General features: G+C 35.3%; 1 protein-coding gene across 2 annotated transcripts in view; it reads right to left on the minus strand.

The window, feature by feature from the left end:
• CBR (NADH:cytochrome B5 reductase 1) overlaps positions 1-16,629 on the minus strand; it is a 36,038-nt gene extending 19,409 nt beyond the window's left edge. The window contains exons 1-8 of one of the 2 annotated variants that reach the window (XM_010276618.3): positions 16,501-16,629; positions 16,234-16,375; positions 12,063-12,204; positions 11,777-11,867; positions 11,592-11,669; positions 7,781-7,861; positions 7,604-7,693; positions 513-578 (exon numbers count right to left, since the gene is read on the minus strand). In XM_010276618.3, the coding sequence (XP_010274920.1) occupies positions 513-578; positions 7,604-7,693; positions 7,781-7,861; positions 11,592-11,669; positions 11,777-11,867; positions 12,063-12,204; positions 16,234-16,336 (651 nt within the window). In that variant the 5' untranslated portion in view covers positions 16,337-16,375; positions 16,501-16,629. Of the gene's footprint in view, positions 1-512; positions 579-7,603; positions 7,694-7,780; positions 7,862-11,591; positions 11,670-11,776; positions 11,868-12,062; positions 12,205-16,233; positions 16,445-16,500 lie in introns of those variants that run through there. The other variant, XM_010276617.2, reaches the window with a different exon arrangement.
• Between the last annotated feature and the right edge of the window lie 5,306 nt (positions 16,630-21,935).

Raw genomic sequence — 21,935 nt, forward strand, 5'->3', positions numbered from 1 at the left:
AAAATAGTTCTCCATATACTCAAATTGAACTCTCGATGGGTGAACAAATTGTTGGTGGGTTGTGAGATGAGTAAACATAAAATAGGCAAGAAATTCTACTAAAAAGGCAATGAAATAGAGGAGAGAAATAAACCAAAGGTATAAGAAATTAGTTAATAGGGTAAATGAGTTGGTCAAAGTTAGTTTTGTCATTAAAAAGTAAATATGGCACATGTGGATCACTTCATACGTTAGCTTTCCCCTTAACTTCTAACTAATAATTGATTGGTAAATTTTATTATTCTATGAATATAGCTAGACCATCAAAAACTGCTGGATTTGATTCTTCTAGAAGAGTTAAGTAAACTGTAATTTGTTAGAAATAACTTGTACCAAGTACCAACATGAATCCAAATTGTGCATGAAAATGATATTAAAGATAATATAAATTTCTTGTGTATTTAAAAAGGTAATCCCACAACTGGAGATCCAAAATTTTCAAGAAAAATACTAAAGAATACAAGGCAGATGACCTGATTCAGAACATAGAAGACTTTGAAGCGGTCAGGGTAGTCCCTTGCAAGGCCATCTAGTTCCTCCTGCACATATCCAATATAAATTAATTCAATATACACCTATCAACCACAAGGACAGATTGTAAGACATTGTGTACATGTTCTTCATAGTTACTATTTTTCAAATATTCTTAGTATTCCTTATTTCGGCAATAATTTGTAGGGGATTTTTGAATGTTGAAGTTGAACACACTATGCAAATTAAACTACTATTTCTAAAATAACATTAATAAGCATGATAGTAGATAATCAACACAAGTGATGTAATCAAACAAAGTCCATCAAATAATTAGGAAACCATACACCTATATTATACACAAATTTGAACCAAAAATATGTAAACCAGAATAAGCTATTAGCTAGAGTACTGAATATACAGTTACACACAAGCTTCTATATTTTAAGCAAGGAAACCAAAACAGTCTTAAAGAAAACTACTAAAAATTATTAAGTGCAAAAAACTAGTTTAAATTTAAATGCTTCTAACTAAATATTAGCTGTCATATTTACCATTAAATTGAAGGAATAAAATGCCAATTCAAAATTTTAATAAAATCTGACAGTGGCGACCCCACCACCATGAATATTTGGGGCCAAAACAAAAGAATAAAATGCCAATGAATATGAAAATCATAAGGAAATGAAATCTTTTACCAATTATGTAAACTAATAGTAATATTCAGGCACTGTAATAAAAGTATAGATTACACACAACTGCAAGTATGTGTACATGTAATTTATTGAAATAACAAGAAATTTGTTCATAGTACAAGAAATTTTTCAAGAGGGCTAGGATTGGTATAAGGGTTTAGGATTAAAAAATATTGAGTGATAAAAAATTAGAAATAAGGAAAATATGTTTGGAATAGAAATTTTCAATGAAATTTCATAAGTATGATTAGATGGTTAGTGCAAAAGAATTACCAAAAAAAATGGTTAGTTGCAAAAAGGACACATCAATAAAAAGGTAATTGCAGAGGGCAACCAAGTTTGGTAAGGTTCAGAGTATGCACAAAACAACAAAATAGTAAGGGCTTTGAAGAAAAATCAAAAACTTTGGGATGATTTTTTTTTTTTTTTGAAAAGTAGAGAAAATTTCATTAAAAGGGAAAAAGAAAGTACACAAGGAAGGTAATAAGGATCACTCAAGAGAAGAAATAAAACCCCCAAAACAACCTAACTACTATAACCAGTGTTTTAAAAGCGCAAAGGCACAAAAAAAGTGTAAGGGCCAATTTGCACCTGAGGCACAAGGCGAGGCATACGCCATTTTAAGCAAGGCGCAAAATTACAAAAACAAATGCTAAAAAATCAAAAAAAAAAGTCAGAATATTCAAAAAAAATGCCCAAAAATTTAAAAATTGCAAAAAAAATCAAAAAATATTAAACATAATGTTAATAAAAATAAAAACCTAAATTTTAAAATAAATGTTTAAAAAAACCTATTATCTAAAACTAAAATACATAAACATAACATGTAAAGTGTATTCAAATGAAAATTTAAAATTAAAATCAAACATATAAAGCATTTTAATGCATGTAAGATCCACAATCTCTTTTCCTCAATTGCATTACTTCAAGTAGCTAATGTGATGTAAAACATATTGCATTCTCGATTCTATGAGTCGCCTTTGTACCACGCCCCTCGAGGCAAGCCCGAACATGTCCATGTTAGGGTCTTAAACAACATTAGCAAATAGGGGCTTTGAGCAATAAGGTGGGTTGGCCTAGTAAAGTCCCTTGATTTATATACAAAGCCATTTATTTCTATTAAATAAATTTTATATGATGAAAAATATCTACTAAGGTTTCTTTTTGAGGCCTTAATCTAATTACAATAAACCAAAATACTCTTGTACAGAAATTTTACAGACAAATTTTTGCTCACTTGCCTTTGTTCCAATGGACACCCCCTCCCCTTTTGCTAGTTTTAATTCTTATAAATTAGATAATATTGAAAACATTAGAAAATATGCAAATTAAGTAAAGATATTATTTTATTTAGTTAAAAGGTTATAAATTTTAAAAATATCATATTAAAAAGAACATAATTTAATAGAAAGTTAATAATATACGTTAACTAGGAAACAAATATATATATATATATATCTAAATGTTTAAATAATTTTAAAAAAATAATCTTTTGTATATGTGTGTGTGTAAACTAGAAAGTATGCAAATTAAATAAACAGATTATTTTATTTAGGTAAATAAGGTTATAAATTTTAAAAATATCATATTAAAAAGAACATAATTTAATAGAAAGTTAATAATATACGTTAACTAGGAAACAAATATATATATATATATATATATATATATATATATATCTAAATGTTTAAATAATTTTAAAAAAATAATCTTTTGTATATGTGTGTGTGTAAACTAGAAAGTATGCAAATTAAATAAACAGATTATTTTATTTAGGTAAATAAGGTCATAACCATAAAAAATAAAATAAAATTTCCAAAATATATGATTAATATTAAAACAAATAAATATGAATATAGATATAAAAATCTCTATAAAAGAAATAAATTGTATCCTTAAATGCATAAAATATTACAAATAATTTTAGTATGTATGTATAGAATATTTAATTTAGATAGAGAAGGTTATAAACATACAACAAAACACAAAATAAAAATTTAAAAACATAAGATTCACATTAAAAAGAATATAGTTGTAATAAAAAGAAAATATGTAAATTGGCTATAAAAAGTGAAAAGTTATATTTACACCTTGCCTCTTTGGCATCCAACCACCTCACCCTGCCCCTTTAACCTTTGAAAACCTTGAAACAGTGTTGTAACATGTGTGGACAACATTGATAATAGGCTTATTGAATAAGGTTATTTATCTCCCAGCCTCTAACTTGAGATTTCTTAACATGTTTTCTATTGAAGGAATGCATACAGAGATGGCATTTATACAGGTAACACTATCAAAAGAGATTATTGGATATGAAAAAAGAGAATAAACTGTTATATTCAAAGAGGTTCAGATAAGAGGACCATTGTGAAGTGTGCCATAATTAAAGAATACACTTTGATGTCTACTCAATGCCCCAGGCCTGGTGAGTCTTAGGTGGTAGTTGGTTGAATGGCCTCCAATTCTTAAGGCCCACATGAGAGGGGCATGACAGTTGGCAACCTCAATGGAAAGGTTGTTCTTTTTCTGATAAGCAATGGAAAGGTTGTTCTTTATTGCAAAAAGTATTGACCAACTGAAAGGGTTTATCAATGGGGCACAAAATATAACTTATTTGGTTGATTATCAATTTCCATCAATTCATAGCAATGGTTCATTAAGCAAGGGAGTGCATTTATTATTAATCAATTTCTTTCCTATAATACATTATACATTAACTAGATTCATTAGTTAATTTAGTCATATTTGTCATTAAGTAAAAAATTAGATATTCCATAGTTACTATTGACTTCCAAAGGAAAGTATACACTGGTGCAATGTTTTAAAAAACAACCCAGAACCAGAACCAGTGTTTTAAAAGCGCAAGGGAAAATTTGCGCCTAAGGCGCAAGGCGAGGCATGTGTCTTTTTAAGCAAGGCGCAAAATTACAAAAAAAGAAAAGAAAAAGCTAAAAAATCAAAAAGAAAGTCAGAAAATTCAAAAAAATGACAAAAATTAAAAAATGCAAAATAATGTTAATAAAAATATAAACTTAAATTTTAAAATAAATGTTTTAAAAAACCTATTATCTAAAATTAAAATACATAAACATAACATGTAAAGTGTATTCAAATGAAATTTTAAAAATAAAAGCAAACATATAAAGCATTTTCAAGCATGTAAAACCCACAATCTCAGCCTAGGTGCGCGCCTTTTAAAATTGAACTTTTTGCCTTTTTTTTAGTCTAACGGTTGGGCTGGGGGCTCTGCCCCCAGACCCCTAATCACGCCCCTTGAGGCAAGCCCGAAAAAGTCTATGTTAGGGTCTGAAATTCTTATTTCTCACATAAAAAATAATGATTTTATAACTTTCATTGCCTTTTAAGAAGATATTTTAATGCAATGAATGAATGAACAACATTAGCAAATAGGGGGTTCTCGGAGCCTTGGTGAGCAAGTGAACCTCCTATTTGCTCCGAGAACCCCCTATTTGCTAGTGTTGTTCATTCATTCATTGCAATAAAATATCTTCTTAAAAGGCAATGGAAGTTATAAAATCATTATTTTTTATGTGAAAAATAAGAATTTCTGACCCTAACATATACTTGTTCGGGCTTGCCTCAAGGGGCGTGGTCGGGGGTCCAAGGGCGGAGCCCCCGGCCCAACCGTTAGACTCAAAAATAAAAGCAAAAAGCACAAAATTTTAAAAAGGTGCACACCTAGGTTGAGGCACAAGGCGCATCAAGCGCACGCCTAAGCGCACTAGGCTTGCGCCTTTTGAAAGGGTGCCTAGGACCTGGGCGAGGCGCATACCCCAAAATGCACCTCCCCTATGCGCCTCAGGCACACCTTTCAAATCACTGACTGTAACCATTCTAGCCACTGGTTTCCGGGTCGACAGTTTGAACGGATGGCCCGTTCTGACAAAAAATTAAAAAAAAAAAAAAGGCCAAAACCCGTTGGACGGGTTCACGGTTTGACTGCCCAGGTCAACGGGTCATTGACGATTCAACGGTTTTTGGTCAGGGACCAAGTTTGGGGTAAAATGGAATCAGTTGCCTGGACAGTTCCCAGGCCAAACAGTCCGACCATCCGGGTCAACAACGGTTTGAAAACATAGTTTTCAAGGTGCCAAGGCGAGGCTAGGCAACAGGGGGGCGACTAGGCATGAATTTTTTTTAAGTAAAACCATATATCCTAGGGTAGTTCCCTAGGTTCCATAACCATATTACCTTAATAATTATTCATAATTTTCATAAGAAATGTATAAGTTTCATGTTTAAGTCTAGAAAATCAACATTTTATGAGAAGAAAAAGAATAAAGTAAAGAAAATTCAAAAAATATAGGGGTTGAACCCCTACTTTTGTTATAGGAAAGAAGAAAAGAAAAGGTGGAAGAAGAAGAAGACATGGAAGAAGAAAATGTGTTGATTAGACAAAATTTTAAGTTCTTCCTTTGCTTATAGGTTCAGGTTTTGAAATTTTTGAGGGTTCAATGAAGGATCAAAATTTCAATACGATACGCCCCATATCGGGTGTATTGTATTGTATCTTTGGGGTCCCGATACCTGTTTACAGGTGTTTTTGGGGGACCCATTTTTTAAATAATATATATATATATATTTAAAAATGAAATTGAAAACCAAAGAAATAAAAAAAATAGGGGGAGTATCGTTATAAGTACCGATACACCTCTGCCAATACACAGAGGTGTATCAATACTGCGAACCATGGGTTCAATACAGCAGTTAGCAATGTTGCATTGATTAAACCCTAAGAAAATAAGAAAATAATAAAAGGAAATTAGTATATAAACACATAAAATGAATATTCTAGTTTAATAATGTCTATTTTATAATTATAATGTCAAAAAATTAAAAATATAAAATTATTTTATAACCCAGTGCATAAAATTGCTAGGCGACTGGGCGAGGCGAGCCTCCAAGGGCGCCTTGTCGCCTAGGCGTCGCCTTGACAACTATGTTTGAAAACCATGCACTAGTGTTTAATACTGATAAACAAATGCTGAAGTTGATAAGCAATAAAGACCATATACAGCACTAAACTTATTATTCCAAGTCAGACCTTTGGATGCTACTAAGATGGACATCAAAAAACTTAAAAAAAAAAAAAAAAACATTGTGTTGATTCTATGGTAAACAAAAAACACTGCATATGATAGAAGATTCATATCAAGGAGGTGAGGTGTATGCCTTAAGACAAGGCAGAGCCAAACTGCTTCTAGGTGGTACAAGAGGCCTACACCTCACATGTAAAAACATTAAATTGAAGAAAACTAAAAAAAATGTAGGATTCATATTAATAGGGTTCAACTATGATACCGGAAAAACTTGAAAACCAATTAATTGGTATCATAAATGTGGTTATCAATCAGGTGGTGTTTATCAAAATTCACAGGGAGGTTTTGATTGCTCAAAGCCCTTCTGGTATCATGTCTTTCCAGCAACATAGATTTTCCTCTATACATGTGGGTGATTATTGATAATGATAGAGGTTTTGATGTGTTATTAGAGATAAAAAAAAAGAAAAAAGAAAAAAGGATAAACAAGGCGGCTTTGTGCTGGGATCAGGTGGCTCCTATAAACAAAATGAACTACAGAAGGACCCAAATTACAACGCAAGTCATAAGGAGACCGGGTGAAGAGTTTTGGCAACCAAAATCAAGAAGATTCTCACTTTTAAAGCAGTTAAAATACAACATGGGAGCAATGAAGACAAGTTCATTTCAAAATTAAAAGACTTCCATCTTATTCCTTTTTTCCACCTTCTCAACTCTTGAGTTTCTATTGATGCTCATTATTACATCTTTTATGACCTCATTGTATGGAGAAGAGTGTTGGACAATTAAGAAATAGCATGTCCATAAAATGAGTGTGGCAGAAATGAGAATGATCAAATGAGTGGTAAAACTAGAAAGGACAGGGCTATAAATGAAGTCATATGAAGGAACCCAGGACTAGCTCCAATAAGTGATAAAATGAGAGAAATTAGATTGAGATAGTTTGATCATGTGCATAAAGGACTATCCACAACACCTGTTAGAAAAAAAAAATGATTTGTTACAAGTTGAAGGGGCTAGAAGTTCTAGGGGAGACCAAAGGACTTGTGTAGAAGTAATAAGAAATGACTTAAGCACCCATAATTTAACAATGGATATGGCACTGAACATAACAGAATGGCAAAACAGTATTCATGTAGCTGGCTCCATATAGTTGGAATGAGACTTAGATGATGAAAATAATGACTTCATTGTCAAATCTGTCTAAAGTTTATTCCTTGTTCCTAAGTAATATTCTAGAATAGGTAAAGGTGGTCATGATGCTCAGAGAAATGACATCCATTTGTGTTGTGTTAAGTGTATGTGTTCGTGTATAAAGAGAGAGAGAGAGGACCTTACCTTCAAAAGAATGTCCTCAAGCGTGACATTGGCGTATATAAGATGTACCTTAGTTCTGTCTTTTGGGTTTTCTAGGATAGCTCTAGCAACCTAATTTGCAGTCAGAAACAGAAAGAAAGATTAACCTCAACAAATAGTGGAAAATGTACTCGGCAAGAAAATAGACCACTTACATACCTGGAACATAGGAGTAATGCCAGAGCCTCCAGCAAGCATCCCAAAAGCTCTAACTTGGCCAGGTTGATACTTGAAACGTCCCTAGATGCACAAAAACATAAAATAGCCACCCAGCATGAGTTCATCACTATGACAGTAGTTATTTTAATAATCCAATCTTCAATAGAGTCCAAAAATGACACTGAAATGGTATTTTACCTAAAAAACTGATAACAAATCAACCAGTGTCATCCAATTGGTAGCCAATCAACTTGTATTCATTCAAGTTTAAGTGGATTTCTGATTTGTAAAAGCTTTTCAGGTACCATACCTTTCTGGTACAATAGAAATTGCTTCAACAATAATGTTCCTAAATCACTCAAAATGGGTTAATCTCCTAAAGTATGAGGATCTGCAGGGTATGTATTGAGGCTTCAAAAATATCATGGTCTAGATCAGCTTCTATTGAGAATAGAAATCTGAAAAGATTGTATGGTTTAATTACATGTCTAAGTTGTTATTTATTCACATTGGTGACAGTGAATGATCATTAAGTATAAACAAGGTATTTGATTTTATGGCACCATTCTTTTCTTCTTCTCATACAAAACCTGTTCAAAATAGAACATGCCAAGTTTAAATGGGAAGCTGTACTCAGCGTTATCAATGCACTGAAGCAATGACTAGTTGTTTTGTCCTCTCTGGCCAATGCAATGATTAATTAGTGCCTAAGCATATATTAGTCAATAAAAAGAAACTACAACTATGCAATCCCAGAAATAAGTTAATAAAACCACAACTATGCAAGAAAAGAATGATATTGAACATTAAAGTTAGGCTGGATGGACTAGGATAGGGAATCACAGTCTTTGTTTTCCAAAGAAATAGTATAACCTTGACCATTCAATATGTCCTTTGTTTGTGCCTTTGTGGCAACTCCACACCAACACACCACTAATTGGGAAAAAAAAAAAGAAAACTTGAAAGAACTTCTCTGCTGCCTCCCTTTATTCTATTTTAGACACCATCATCAAATCATGTCCCATCACAAATATTTAAAGCAACAGCATGAATGCAACATAATGTAAATATATTCTATATCAAACAATCAGAGTGACAAACAAACAAAGCTTTTAAAATGAACTTGTGGTTGACTAGGTTGACTAGTCGAGCTAGTTCATGCTTAGCTGTCCTAGGAAACCACATCATGAGTATCAACCAATTAGTGATTGATGCAGTTGGTCTGTTCCTCAACTGACTTGTCGATAAACCAGTCAATGCTTCAAAATACCGACTATAATTGGGTTATTGTCTGGCCTAACTGTCTAAGACTCTAAGTACATGGTTTGTAAAGATTGTGAGTTTCAATTAAGCTAAAGAGGGCTTGTAGAAACAGACTCAACTCAACAAAAACATGTCCCAACTATATGGGATCAGCTACATGAATCATGTTCTGCCATGCGCTTGCTTCTTTTTACTAGTTCTGAAAATGGCCTTTCTGCACACAACCAAACCATCTTAGACTACTTTGCCTCATTTTATCACCTATAGGGGCTAACTCCTAGATTCCTACAAATTTGATCATTTCTAATCCTATCATTTCTAGCTTTTCCTACTCATCCATCTCAACATTTGGCATCATTGTAACTCCTAGATTCCTCCTTTCCTGAATCCCAGAGCTAATCATTGCAAAAACATATTTTTGAAAAACAGACTACCAAAATGCGATTTTCTTACCGATTCCATTTATTTGCTGATGTGGCATGAATAACACATTAGCAAAAATGGAACGTTTGTGAAATGCTCCGGTGCCAAACACCTACGAAGCTATTACTAGTCAGAGTCAACAAGTCCAATTTACTAAAGAAAACAAATCAGCCTCACCCAAATGAGGCTTTTACCAGGTGAAGAAGCATAGTTTGAATCACAATAGTTTAACCTTATTTTCCATCACTAATTTATGTAAGAGGACAATCTAGATTTTGCAGAGTAACATGACAGAAAAAGGAAAATACAGTAAACTTGGCATGTAATCCATCTCGAAAGGCAAGGGTGCATAGAAGGAAAGAAAGAGCATGGTAGGTTGGGGATTGGGAACTTGGAAAAGAAGAATGTGGCTTTGCTAGGAAAATGGCTTTGGAAATTGCCAATTGAAAAAAGAAAAACAGTGGCACAAGGTGGAGGTTAGCATTCATTGGCTGAAAGGAAATGGAATAGGATATTGGGCTCTCTCCTAGAGCTACTCTTGCTTCTCCTTGGAAATTAATTCATGGAATCCTTCCTCTGTTCTCTAACTTTCTAAGTTATGATGCTTATTCTGGTAGTAAAATTAAGTTTTCAGAGGATTGGTGGGTGGGAAAATCACCTCTGAAGGTTTTTTTTTTCCTTCATTGTTCTCTCTTTCTTCTTTTAAGGGTAAGCCTATTGCGGAGTTTATTGTGCTTTCAAATTCTCTAAAGGGTTTGATTGGAATATGAGTTTTAGGAGAAATCCAGAGATTCTGAACTATAATCAATCTCTAATCTGTTAGGTATTTTGGACGGAATTTACCTTGAGCCTGGAAAAGAAGATGGTCATATTTGGATGGAATCCAGAGATTCTCCCCTTACCCCATTTCTCATGTACCTCTTTTTTCAAATCCTTATTTCCCTCTTCCCAGGATATGCAACCCTTCCCAATTGAACAGGTTTGATGCAAGCCTATGCCTCCTAAAATTGGAGTTCTCTATTGGGAAGTTCTTTTATGAAAATGTCACCACTTGTGACTTGTTGCAAAAAAGGAGGCCTAACTGGTATAATGCCCCATACTAGTGAGCAATGAAACAATAATGGTGAGTCTTGTTTACACTTAATAATCTCCTGTCCAGTTGCTCTTAGTATTTGACAAAGGCTCTTTTCTCTTTTTGGGTACAGGTGGAATAATCCTACTTGTGTGGCTAACTTGTTCTCACCAATAATTTTTAGATGGCCAAAAAGAAGGGGAAGAATTATGTGGAGATGTGCAAATAGTAGTGGTGCGGACTTTATGATAGGAAAGGAATACTTTCAATGACAAGGAAAGAAAGTAAAGAGGAAATCTTTGAATTCCACTTATAGGGCAGCTTTGTGGCTGAAAACTTTGAAGGCTGTTTTAACCATTCTCTAGGGTTAAGAATTTGGGCTGGGGTAGCAGGGCCGTCTTCAAAAAAGAGGAGGGAGGAATGTGTAGGGACGAGACCAAGAAGGGGCTTCTTAAAATTGAACTTTGACGGCAGCAGCATTGGAAATTCAGAGCCTTGCGGAATAGGGGGTGTTCAAAAATGAGAAGGGAAATGCAGTTGCAATGTTTTCAGGTCCAATGAGTATTGGAGGTTCGATAAGAACTGAAATTATGGCAGCTATGTTTGGAGTGCAGAAGGCTGTGGAAATGAATGTGTCTAATCAAATTATAGAGGGTGATTCAAAATTGGTAATAAGTTGGTTACTGAATGAGGAAAAGGCTATTTGGGCATACAGAGAAATCTGATGAGGAAATTCAAGTGTTGATTAGGAATCTACAAATTAAGGTCCAATGGGTTAATAAAGTGGCAAATGGAATAGCTGATATGCTAGCTATCGAAGGGGTTAATAGAAACCAAGATATTTGGGCTGAATTGCAATATTTTGTTTCGAGGGAGATAACAGTTGCTATGCTCTATTGAGCTAGCTGTTTTTTTTTTTTTTTTTTTGGGGGGGGGGGGGGGGGGGGGGGGGGGGGGATTCTTCTACATTGTATATTTGTGTAAATTTTAATTAATTAAATGCTTCTGTTGCTGATTAAAAAAAAAAACATCTTGAAAGGCAAGAGTATATACCTTAGGTCCCTTCACAGCCAGATAATCACCCACACGCATCTCTCGGAAATGGTGGGACATCCTTCCTTGTGGATACATCTACTCATGTGCAAAAGCCAAATGCAAGAAAGAACACAAAAATCAGTTGGGGCAAAAGAACAAGCAAGAAAATAATAAAATTGACTCCTGGGGTTTCAGATGAGCACCTTTATAACTAGTTCAAAGTGTCCAAGATCTGAATCCAGAGTAGTTGGGGTGTATGGCTTGATAACTTCTTCACCTTGGCCATCCCTACCCCTGTTTGAGATAATATTAAATATTCAGAATGGAAATCCAACGTCAGACCTCAACCATGCCTATTAAAGTGCCACAGATGAGAAGATTTGGACCAACACTCATTGAGCCCAACTGTTTTGATGATCCTTTAAAAATCCGATATAAATTCAAATACGGTGAATTGAATAAACCTGAGACAAGACCAAGGCAACGAACCTGCAACTTATATGCTGTCCAATTGGAAGGCCCAACACTGAAGTAGGTGTAGGAAGAGCAAATCGAAACTTAGCAACATTGTGGCTGAGCTGAGTACGCTGAACAAGCTTAAATTCCTTAAAGTTCTCAGGGTCTAAACAATCTATAAGCATACATCACTTGTTAGCCATGTTGCATACTAGCAACTTTTAGTTCCCCAAGGCTCAGTGTTAAAGAAAGCAGGTGTAGAGGGGATGAGCTAATAGAAAAGCCAGGTAAATGAGCCCAAAATTACAAATCTAAGATGATAAAGACACTGACATCAATTTCTAAAGACATAAAGGAAAGAAAGAACATACCATGCCTTTCAGCACACAAACACACCATAGTTATATGAGATAAGCAAAATTATATGAGCTAGCATAATTATAAGAAAGGAAGCACACACCATAACTATACACGGAAAGCACCAAGATATCCCTGTTTTGGAGGTCTAAGCTACCTATAAGAGGTATCATCTAGACATTTTTCTACAGAACCAATTAGCTAATACAACAAGATAAAAGGTAATTTAGCCAGTCCACAACTATTTTGGAGTCACCTTCAATAACTAACCTTTCAAAACCCAACTCTCTGGCTTTCTCAACACCAAAAACAGCTGCCAAGAATTCAGTTGTTGCCACATCACCTTGCTCAATTGGACCTGAGAATAGAGAACATATATTTCCTTCTCATCCCTGATTACCTCCAATTCCAAAGGGGCCTGGATTGCCCACACAACTCCCATCAAAATTCAGTTTCAGCCAACCACAAGGCAGAGGTGACCAGTCTAGAAGAAGAGGCAGCTATAGCCCCCCAAGCTCTGAAAAAATCATCAACCTTAAAATCTGAGAAAAGATCCAAGGTCTTGACCCAATGTACCACTCTTAGGGTTATGACCTCTATCAATACTTCTTCCCCAAATACTCTAGAATTTCTTTCCTCCTAGACTGTCCAAACCACTACTACCCTTGTACATTTCCACATCAATCTGCCCCTCCTATTTGTACAACTGCAAACAGAATGGCTAAACAACCCTTCCAAGCTAACAGGAAGGAGCCAACTACAACCAAAAAGTGAAGCAAACAAATCCCTCATAAAGCCAACAAAGGAGTAGGAGATTAAGAGATAAAATGCAGTCTCACCATTTGGCTTGCATAGGCTACACCAGTTGGGGGACAAGCACCAGCAGAAAGCACAGACTCTAGGAGGAATGGGAGAATGCCATATTTTCTTAGTAGGAAAAGCCTTACAAGTGAAGACCCCAACAAGATTAAGGGTCCATACCTATATGGCAAGGAAAACAGGAAGAAAGTCGTGGATGGCTTTCCAAGGAGTAGCCAAAGTAGCTCTATGAAGACAACCAGCATCCCATCCATTATTTGACAGCCCATGAATACTTGATACCACTTTGTGTCAAAGTCAGGAATCTCCACAGCCATTTACTCAATAAGGCCAAGTTTTTCATTCTAACATTCCCAATCCCTAGGTAAATGGTTATGGAGATTCCCTTTTGAGAGGGATAGGTTGTGGCACAAGGTAATTGTAAGCATTCATGGGCTGGAAGGCAATGGTTGGGACGTGAAAATAGACCCTCATTCTTCTTCGGCTTCCCCATGGAAAGCAATTCATGATGTGTACCCAATCTTTCTTAACTCCACCAGGTTTTATGTGGGAAGGGTTGACAGATTTTGTTTCTGGAAAGATTTATGGGTGGGTGAAACTCCACTTGAAGACCCCGATCTCTTTGTTGTGTCTCTCCATAAGGGTTGGACTGGAATTTGGGATTCAAAAGAGGGTTAAGAGAAAACGAATGTTCTTCCTTGGCTCACCTACTAGACACTCTAAGGCAAGTCTATCTGGACCCTTCCCTTGAGGACTCTAGATTTTGGTTGCCTTCCCCAGATGGCCTCTTCGCTTTCTCTTCTTTTTACAAATCCCTTGCCTCATCTACAGCTCAAGGGGTGGACTTCCTAGTGAAAGAGTTTGGTGTAAGCCTATCCCTCGTAAAATTCAAGCCTTTTGCTAGGAAATTTTCCTTGGTAAGGTACATATTTGTGATATGCTGCAGAGAAGAAGGCCTCATGTTTGCCTTTCTCCTCATATTTGCTTCTTGAATAGCGGCAATGGTGAGATCCTGTCTCATTTATTAATCTATTGTCCTGTTGTGCATAAAATTTGGATGTTTTTCTGAATTTCTGCTCTCTTTTTGATTGCAAGTGGATCCCCCTTAGGAAGTGGTGGGCATTTTCAATCCCAACTTCTTGAGACAATCTAAGAAAATAGGGAAAGTGCTATGGAAGGCCACCAAAGCAGCAATTTTCTGGGTTGTATTGGAAGAAAGGAATAGTAGGATTTTCACTGAATAAAGCAAATCTTTGGAGGGTTTGATTGATAGAATAAAACTAACGATAGCTTTGTAGGTAAAGTCATTGGACTGCTTCCAAAACTTTTCTATCACTGACATTCTACGGGCCTGGACTGAGGTAGGACACTCTTCAAGAGTTAAACATAGAATATTAATGGAGACTGGAGAGGAAGCCTCCAAAAGGTAACAAAGTTAAGCTGAATTTTGATGGGAGCTCCCTTGGGAATACAGGCATGGCAGGAATAGGAGGGATGAAAAGAAAATCAGAAAGGAATATATTGGCCTTATATTCAGGACCGATTGGCATGGAAAAATCTTTAAAAGTTGAATTATTGGCCTTACTGCAGGGGCTCAGATTAGCTAAACAGTTGGGCTTCAGATCAATTGTGGTGGAAGGGGACTCAAAAGTAGTTATATCTTGGGTAAATGCAAACAGGCACACCCCTTGAACTCTTAAACATGCAGTAAGGAATGCAATAGGTCGCAAAGGACATATGAGCAGAGTTTAAATGGGTTTGCTGATTTCCTAGCTAAACAAGAAGATACAAGACAACTTTTGTTCTGGGCTTCTATGTAACTTAGGTTTGAGGAAAGGGTTTGACAGTTCTGTACTGATATTGTACTAAGCACCACTTTTACTATTTTATAAAATAAAACTTAATTTATGTTGATCAAAACAAAAACAAAACAAAAAGAAAAAAAACATTCCCAATCCCCAGCCCCCCCTCTGCCTTCAACTTCATCACCTTCTCCCAACTAAGAAAATGATCCTCCTTCCCTTCCCCGGGTTCCCACAAAAAAACTCTCATAAGCTTTTCAAATTCTCACAATAACTCGGGGCATCCTAAAAACCGACATATAATAGATGGGAAGTTTAGCTAAGGTAGATTTGATCAAAGTTATTCTCCCACCCAGAGAAATGTAATTTCGTTTCCAAACTATTGCATTTAAGTTACACAGATATACCCAATTTTCAATATCTATGAAACTCATTATCATAGAAGCAACTATCTGTCATTTATTTTGTTATCAAGAGCTAAAAAGACCTAAATCAATGATCAGTAAGATATAAGACTGTAGACTTCTGCTTTAGAAACACTGAAGTTCTAGACAGACATGGTCAATCAGGACATGGCTAAGTCATCCATGCTATAGCCTTTAGGGAAACTTAATCTTCACATTTTAAAAGCGTGAAAGCATGGATGAAGTGGTCAATATTTATTGGATCACGGAAGCCTGGGATGTTGAGTCACTGCATCTTCACAAGAACCAATTATCATTTAACTTTCAAGAAGTAAGATAACGATCGAAAACCTATTAATAGAAAAGGTTAATAAAGTAAAAACACGGAGATCTATTCTTATTGTTTTTTTTCTCCTGGAGAGATGGAGGATTTTCCTAGAGAATGAGATATGAAATGAACTCTGCTAAACTTGAGGAGTAATTGACCCCATACAGATATAATTGCAGAAAGATAAAAATAGAAATACAACTCCTTTAGTATTTGCAATAAAACATGGGCAATGAACCATATAGTGAAAGAGTCGAGAAAACGCAACTATCGTTACTTGATTGTCATAACAAAAGTGGAGGAACTAGTGATGATTACACCATGAGGAAACTGCAGCACTTTAAAGAAAGAAGCTCATCTCAAAATCTAAATAACCCGGTAACGAACCAACTATGACTAGATCAAAACGTTATAATTACTCTTCGACCAATTTAAGTAGAAAAGAAAACGAAACAATTTGGTCAAACGAAATTGACAAGTAATGAAGCTTATACCCCTGGGTTTCTTGTTAGAATAAATATAAGCAGCAGCAGCAACGGCGGCAAGAGCGACGGCAATGCCTACTATCTCCACCGTAGGAGACTGTAACAACTCCATCTCTGGACTGAGTCTGATCCACCTAGAATCCCTAGATTTCTGAAATGGTGGGAAGAGATTCAAAGGAGAGAATTTGTTTTCTTTCTCCAGCTAACGAGAGAGGGACATAATTATTATTTATATAAGAAATATAAAATTAGAAAAAGATGGTTGTCGATGGAGACCTGGAGGATCTGGTCTACCTAACTCTTTTACTGTGGGTAGCTACCAATACCACCTCTACCTTCTTTTTTGGTTTATCTGCAACAATACCGCTCCTTCTTCAACTTCAGACTTGTTAGAGTTTGAAAAACAAGTAGGGTGATTTTGTAGGCTTTTAGCATGTGGTAGAGGACGGGATCTGCTCCTCACACAGGGCGCCTCACATGCACATCCACCGTACATATGTGCGTGAGGCGCGTGTGAAGCGCCCTGAGTGAAGCAGATCCGGTCTCTTGATAGACAGGTAGTGGTACCAAACAGCCGAATTGGCGTAAGCGCCCCACACAGTACGTACCAACCGTGTACCAAACAACCGAACTCGGCTTCCATCTTCGAATAGCTTTTATGGCTTTCCATTGCGAATATCTCCCCCAAGTACATAGTTACGGAGATATTCTCTGTACAGTACGTACCAACCGTGTTTCAACTATTCTTTAACTCCGGATAGAATTGAATTTTGATCGTGGATTAATGCCAAACGCACGGGTAGGATACGGTTTATAGAAAGCTATTAGTAGATCAGGGAGTGGCTGTAATTTCAGATTTTTTAGGGGAGTACAATCTATTTATCCCAAACTTTAAACTCGGCTTGAGTTGGTGCAAGGACCATTCCAATAGCATTTATGGCCTTGCATTGGGAATATCTCCTCATGAAATAAAGTACATAGGTATAGAGATATTCCCAATGCAAAAGGTTGTAAAGGTTGTTCCAATGGTGTCTCAAATGGGCATTGCACCGACTAAAGCTGATCTCGGAAACATCTCCCCATAACAAGTATTGAAAATGTTTTCAATGCATGATGAGATGCTTATGTGGGGTGCGTTTTGTGAAGGCACCAGTCATATTCGAATATGGGTATATCCGAATTTGACGTGGTTCTATTCGAAGATCCGATCAGATCTCACAAATGTTGATTCAAATTCAAATCCAATAAAGATGTTGGATATCCGAATATGATTTGATTTAATTTAATTTAAAAAAATAATAAATTATTAGAAGAAAAAGAAAATATAACCATTTAAATAAAAAACAAAAAATACAAGTATTTTTCCAACCATTTTCATTATATATAAACATGTTTTTTATAAAAAATAAATAATATAAAAAATTTTACAAAAATGCAATATAAATAACATATCTATAAATAAATAACACACACAAATCCGAATTTGATTAATTTTAATCAAATCCTATTATCTTATCAAATCATATCCAAAAATCCAAAATGGGGATATTAAAATCCAACAAAAAAAGGATCGGACTTCAAATCGGATTAGACCATGATCTGATCCATTTGCACCCCTATCGGTATTCCATTACTTAAATAAAAGGGAAAATTACTTAAATACCTTTAAACTTTCTGACAATTATTTTAAAGTACCCATAAGGTTTGAAACCCTACTTAAAGTACCCCTAAAGTTTTGGAAATTTGATTTTCGTTAAGGTATGTTTAAATTTTCAAAACATACCTTCTCTCATTTTTTCTTCATTCTTGTTCCATTTTTAAACAACCACTTACAATGTAGACTTGACACTTTAGTTTCATTAAACAATGTTTGAAACAAAAGACTCAACGAAGAAAAATAGATAAGACCCTAATGATGATGACATAACATAATACAATTGATTGACTCTGACACATTTGAACCAAAAGTTGCTCTTTGAGGTGATACTTGACTGTGTCCAGACATATCCAATAGGTATATTCCGTTCACCTCATGGCTACTCCAAATCACCTTATGAGATTTCATGTCTTAAAAACATAATAAAGAAAAAATGTCACACTATAGTTCAAGGATTTTGTCAAATTACTAACTGAAAGCAAGTTAGTATTTAGTTTAGGAACATGAAGAACTGAGGATTAGGTGAGGGTATCCGAAGCTCTGATGTTTCCCTTACCAAAGATAGGAGCAAGGGAGCCATTAGCAAAGGCAATCTTATCTCAATTAGATAAAAGCTGGTAAGTAGGAAATAAATGGAACACACTAGCCATATGGTTAGAGGCACTATAATCAATTATTCAAGGAATCCTACGATTACATGAGATAGAAGCATGATTCATAGTAGCACAAATACCTGAATGGGCATATGCAGATGTAGAGTCATCTCTTGAAAATGCACTGGCTACATTAGTAGGCTTTAAGTGGATAATGAGTTATCCATACTTTTCATGCTCTGCTCTAATAGCTACAAGCTATTCCCCCATTGATTCTCATCACCATAACCCTTTTCAACCTAAGAAGTGGTGGCTACATTGGCATTGCCACTACTCCTAGCCCCGCTCTTCTTACCATTGTAGTTATTCTTGAATCTAGGAGGTATAATTTTTTAATGTAGTTTCTAACATGTATCCTTTGTGCGTTTCTTGTCATACTCACATACCACATATTTCTTCTTAGTACCATCCATCGGCTTTGTCCCAGCATTTGCAAAATGATTCATTAATACCTCTGTAACCTGCACCTATCTCCAACTTTCCTCACTACTAACCATTGCATAGGCTTGGGGCAAAGGTAACTTCATCTTTTTCCAGAATATTCTGTCTGACAATATCATACTAGGGATTGAGTCTAGTGAGGAACTCAAAGACCTAGTTTCTCTCCTCTAATTTCCTTTGAGTCTCAGCACCTCTACTACATCCCCACACAACAATCTCCATCAAGTCAATCTCCTTCCAAAGAGATTTCAGCACAGAGAAATAAATAGCCAAAGGTTTCTCCCCTATCATTATTGACATAATTCCTTAGTTTGTAAGCCCTATCAACATTCAACTTCTGGGAATAGGTCTCTGTAACCGTGTTGTGAGATCTAGGAAGCTCATGACCGACTCAAATAAATAGAGTCACCACCCATTTTTTAGAGGAAATAGGCCCTCATTTTTAGATTTGAAAAGTTGATTTATGTCTTTGATAGTGATTACGTCCTCTATATGAAAAGACACACAACTGAGAGATTCTAAATCTGGAATGATTGGGAGAGGAAAGGTCTTAGGCACCCCTCTCTCCAAGTTGCTGTAGTAGCTTAATATGGGAGTTGTCTATGCTCTATTTCATGCGAAAAACAATAGAAATAGTTGTTGGAATTTATGAAATTTGAAAAAACATTCTCTCAACTTATCCTAAGACCGATTTTGAGGTGATGTTACTATGTCTTAGGTACTGACTTCCCTAAGACCCTCGCCTCTCTGGCTTTATTATCTGTCTAGAAGAATTCGAGAACAATGATTCTCCAATGTCTCAGAACTTCAACCAACATAGAAAGCACAAACTCGAGTTACAAATAGGTTGAGAGGCTTACTTCTTGTATGTAACCTTTACAGCGATATTCAAACAATCGAACTTATCAAAAGAGTAGTTGAATGGGCCCAATAGAGGTTTGATATGGATGAATCCTTGGGGATTTTGAGAAATTTACAGATCTAAAACATAGATGGTGGTTTTGAAGTTTAAGGCTCAGATATCTAGGGGTTTTTCGCGAATAAAAGTTTTACAGAGGTTGGGAGTGCTTCTAAGATCTCCCCTCTTCATATCCGCACCCAAAGTTCTCTCAAAAGTCCCCCCAGGTTTTCTCCTCCTCTTAAAGCTTGAGTTGGGTCTATTTTTAGAGGAAGGGAGAAGAAGTGGTCTGGAACTCATTTAGCTATAGTGCTTGGGATTCAATAGAGATTCTTTTACATAAATAGGCAAAGATTTTTCAAAGAAAATGGTGCCCAATCAAGCCTTCTTCTTTGGTAAAAGGTTTTCTTCAGTTTGGAGTGGTTTTTTACATAAATAGATAGGTAGATAGATACAAGATCTTCTGATGATTGATGACTGATATTCTTACTAAAGGCATGACTTGTGCTTGTTTTCAATTGTTACATGGAAAACTCAATGTTGTTGCTTGGCCATTGAGTTCACAGGGAAGATTGGAAATAATAATGAACATGCGAATGTTCAAGATAGCAAGGCAATTGTTGATAGAAGACAAGATCCCTTTATCAAATTATGCCTAATATAATTCTGTTAGGATTGTATTAGGCATAATTTGAGTACAATTTAAATACTTTGTAGTATAAATACTTGTTTTTTAATATTTTAATCTAATGAAAGCCATTCACATCATTGGTCTTCTTCATCCTTCTCTTACACTAGTTACACCCATATCTCAAGTATTTGGGGAGGATTTCCTAGAAGACAGGCTTAAGCTTTTCTATAAGTCTAATCCCATCCCAGAATTATATGTTCTTTTTGCTGATGAGGATTTGCCATCAAGTTAGTTCTTTGATCTAAATTTCCTTCTATAAATTTATATTCACAGAATGATGAAAATGTGAAAATAGAGGTTAGGAATAACTTTGATGAGATTGTGTTGGATGATTCAAAAGATGTTCCTTCTCTAGGTCTCACTTTCATGAGATTAATCTAAAACCTATGAGCTATTTATTTATTAATCTATAATGTTCTCTTTATTATTATTGGCATGATTCTAATATTTGGTTATGAAGTAGTGGGTGTTTGGTATAGTGGCATTGCGTTACCTTGAATTTTGGATTGATCAATACAAATTTGCAAGAATGTGTCGTCACATTATATATGTGTCATTTCAATTAAAAAAAATGCATGTGTGTGAGAAATATCAAATTTGGCATTTTAGGTAGAAATAACAATTTGTATTAATCAACTCAAAATATTTTCAAAACATTTCAAATAGAAAAAATTGTCTCATAAATTTGTATTGATCAATCCAAAATGCAACGATAATGCAATGCCAATGTACCAAACACCTCCTACATCTATATATGCAACATGGTGTGGGCACTACCAAGCACTGGAACTAATTTACACAGCAAGCTTGCTAAGCAACTGCGCGACATTCATTCTTTTGTCATGGCTAGAACAACCAATGAGCACCCACGGGCTAAGGTATTATACATTCTTCACTTATGGTTCATGCCAAACAACTTGTTGAAACCTTGAAGAGTTGATAACTTATACCTGTCTCTTGGTAGAAGCCAGTGCTGTCAACAACTCCGTTTACAAAAATGCAATATAAATAATATATTTATAAATAAATAACATATATATATATATATATATATATATATATATATATATATATATATATATCAGATCGGATATATAGGAGGGGGATGATCTGAATTCAATTTGATTTCTGATTGAATCCTATTATCTGATCCTATTCAAAGATCCAAAGTGGAAATGTCCGAATTCAACAAAATGAGATCAAACTTTGAATCAGATCCATTTACACCCCTATTTGTGGGGAAATTCCTATCCACGTAAAATTCAATTAATCCCTAGTAATATAATTTAGCTCTATAGTGTGTTAGTTAATAGCAAATGCCTTGTTGTCCCAATTCTCCTACATAAAATTTATTGTTGTCCAACGAATGAA

This window comes from Nelumbo nucifera, chromosome 4 (assembly GCF_055504915.1).
Source record: "Nelumbo nucifera cultivar China Antique chromosome 4, China Antique-T2T, whole genome shotgun sequence".
Taxonomy (NCBI): domain Eukaryota; kingdom Viridiplantae; phylum Streptophyta; class Magnoliopsida; order Proteales; family Nelumbonaceae; genus Nelumbo; species Nelumbo nucifera.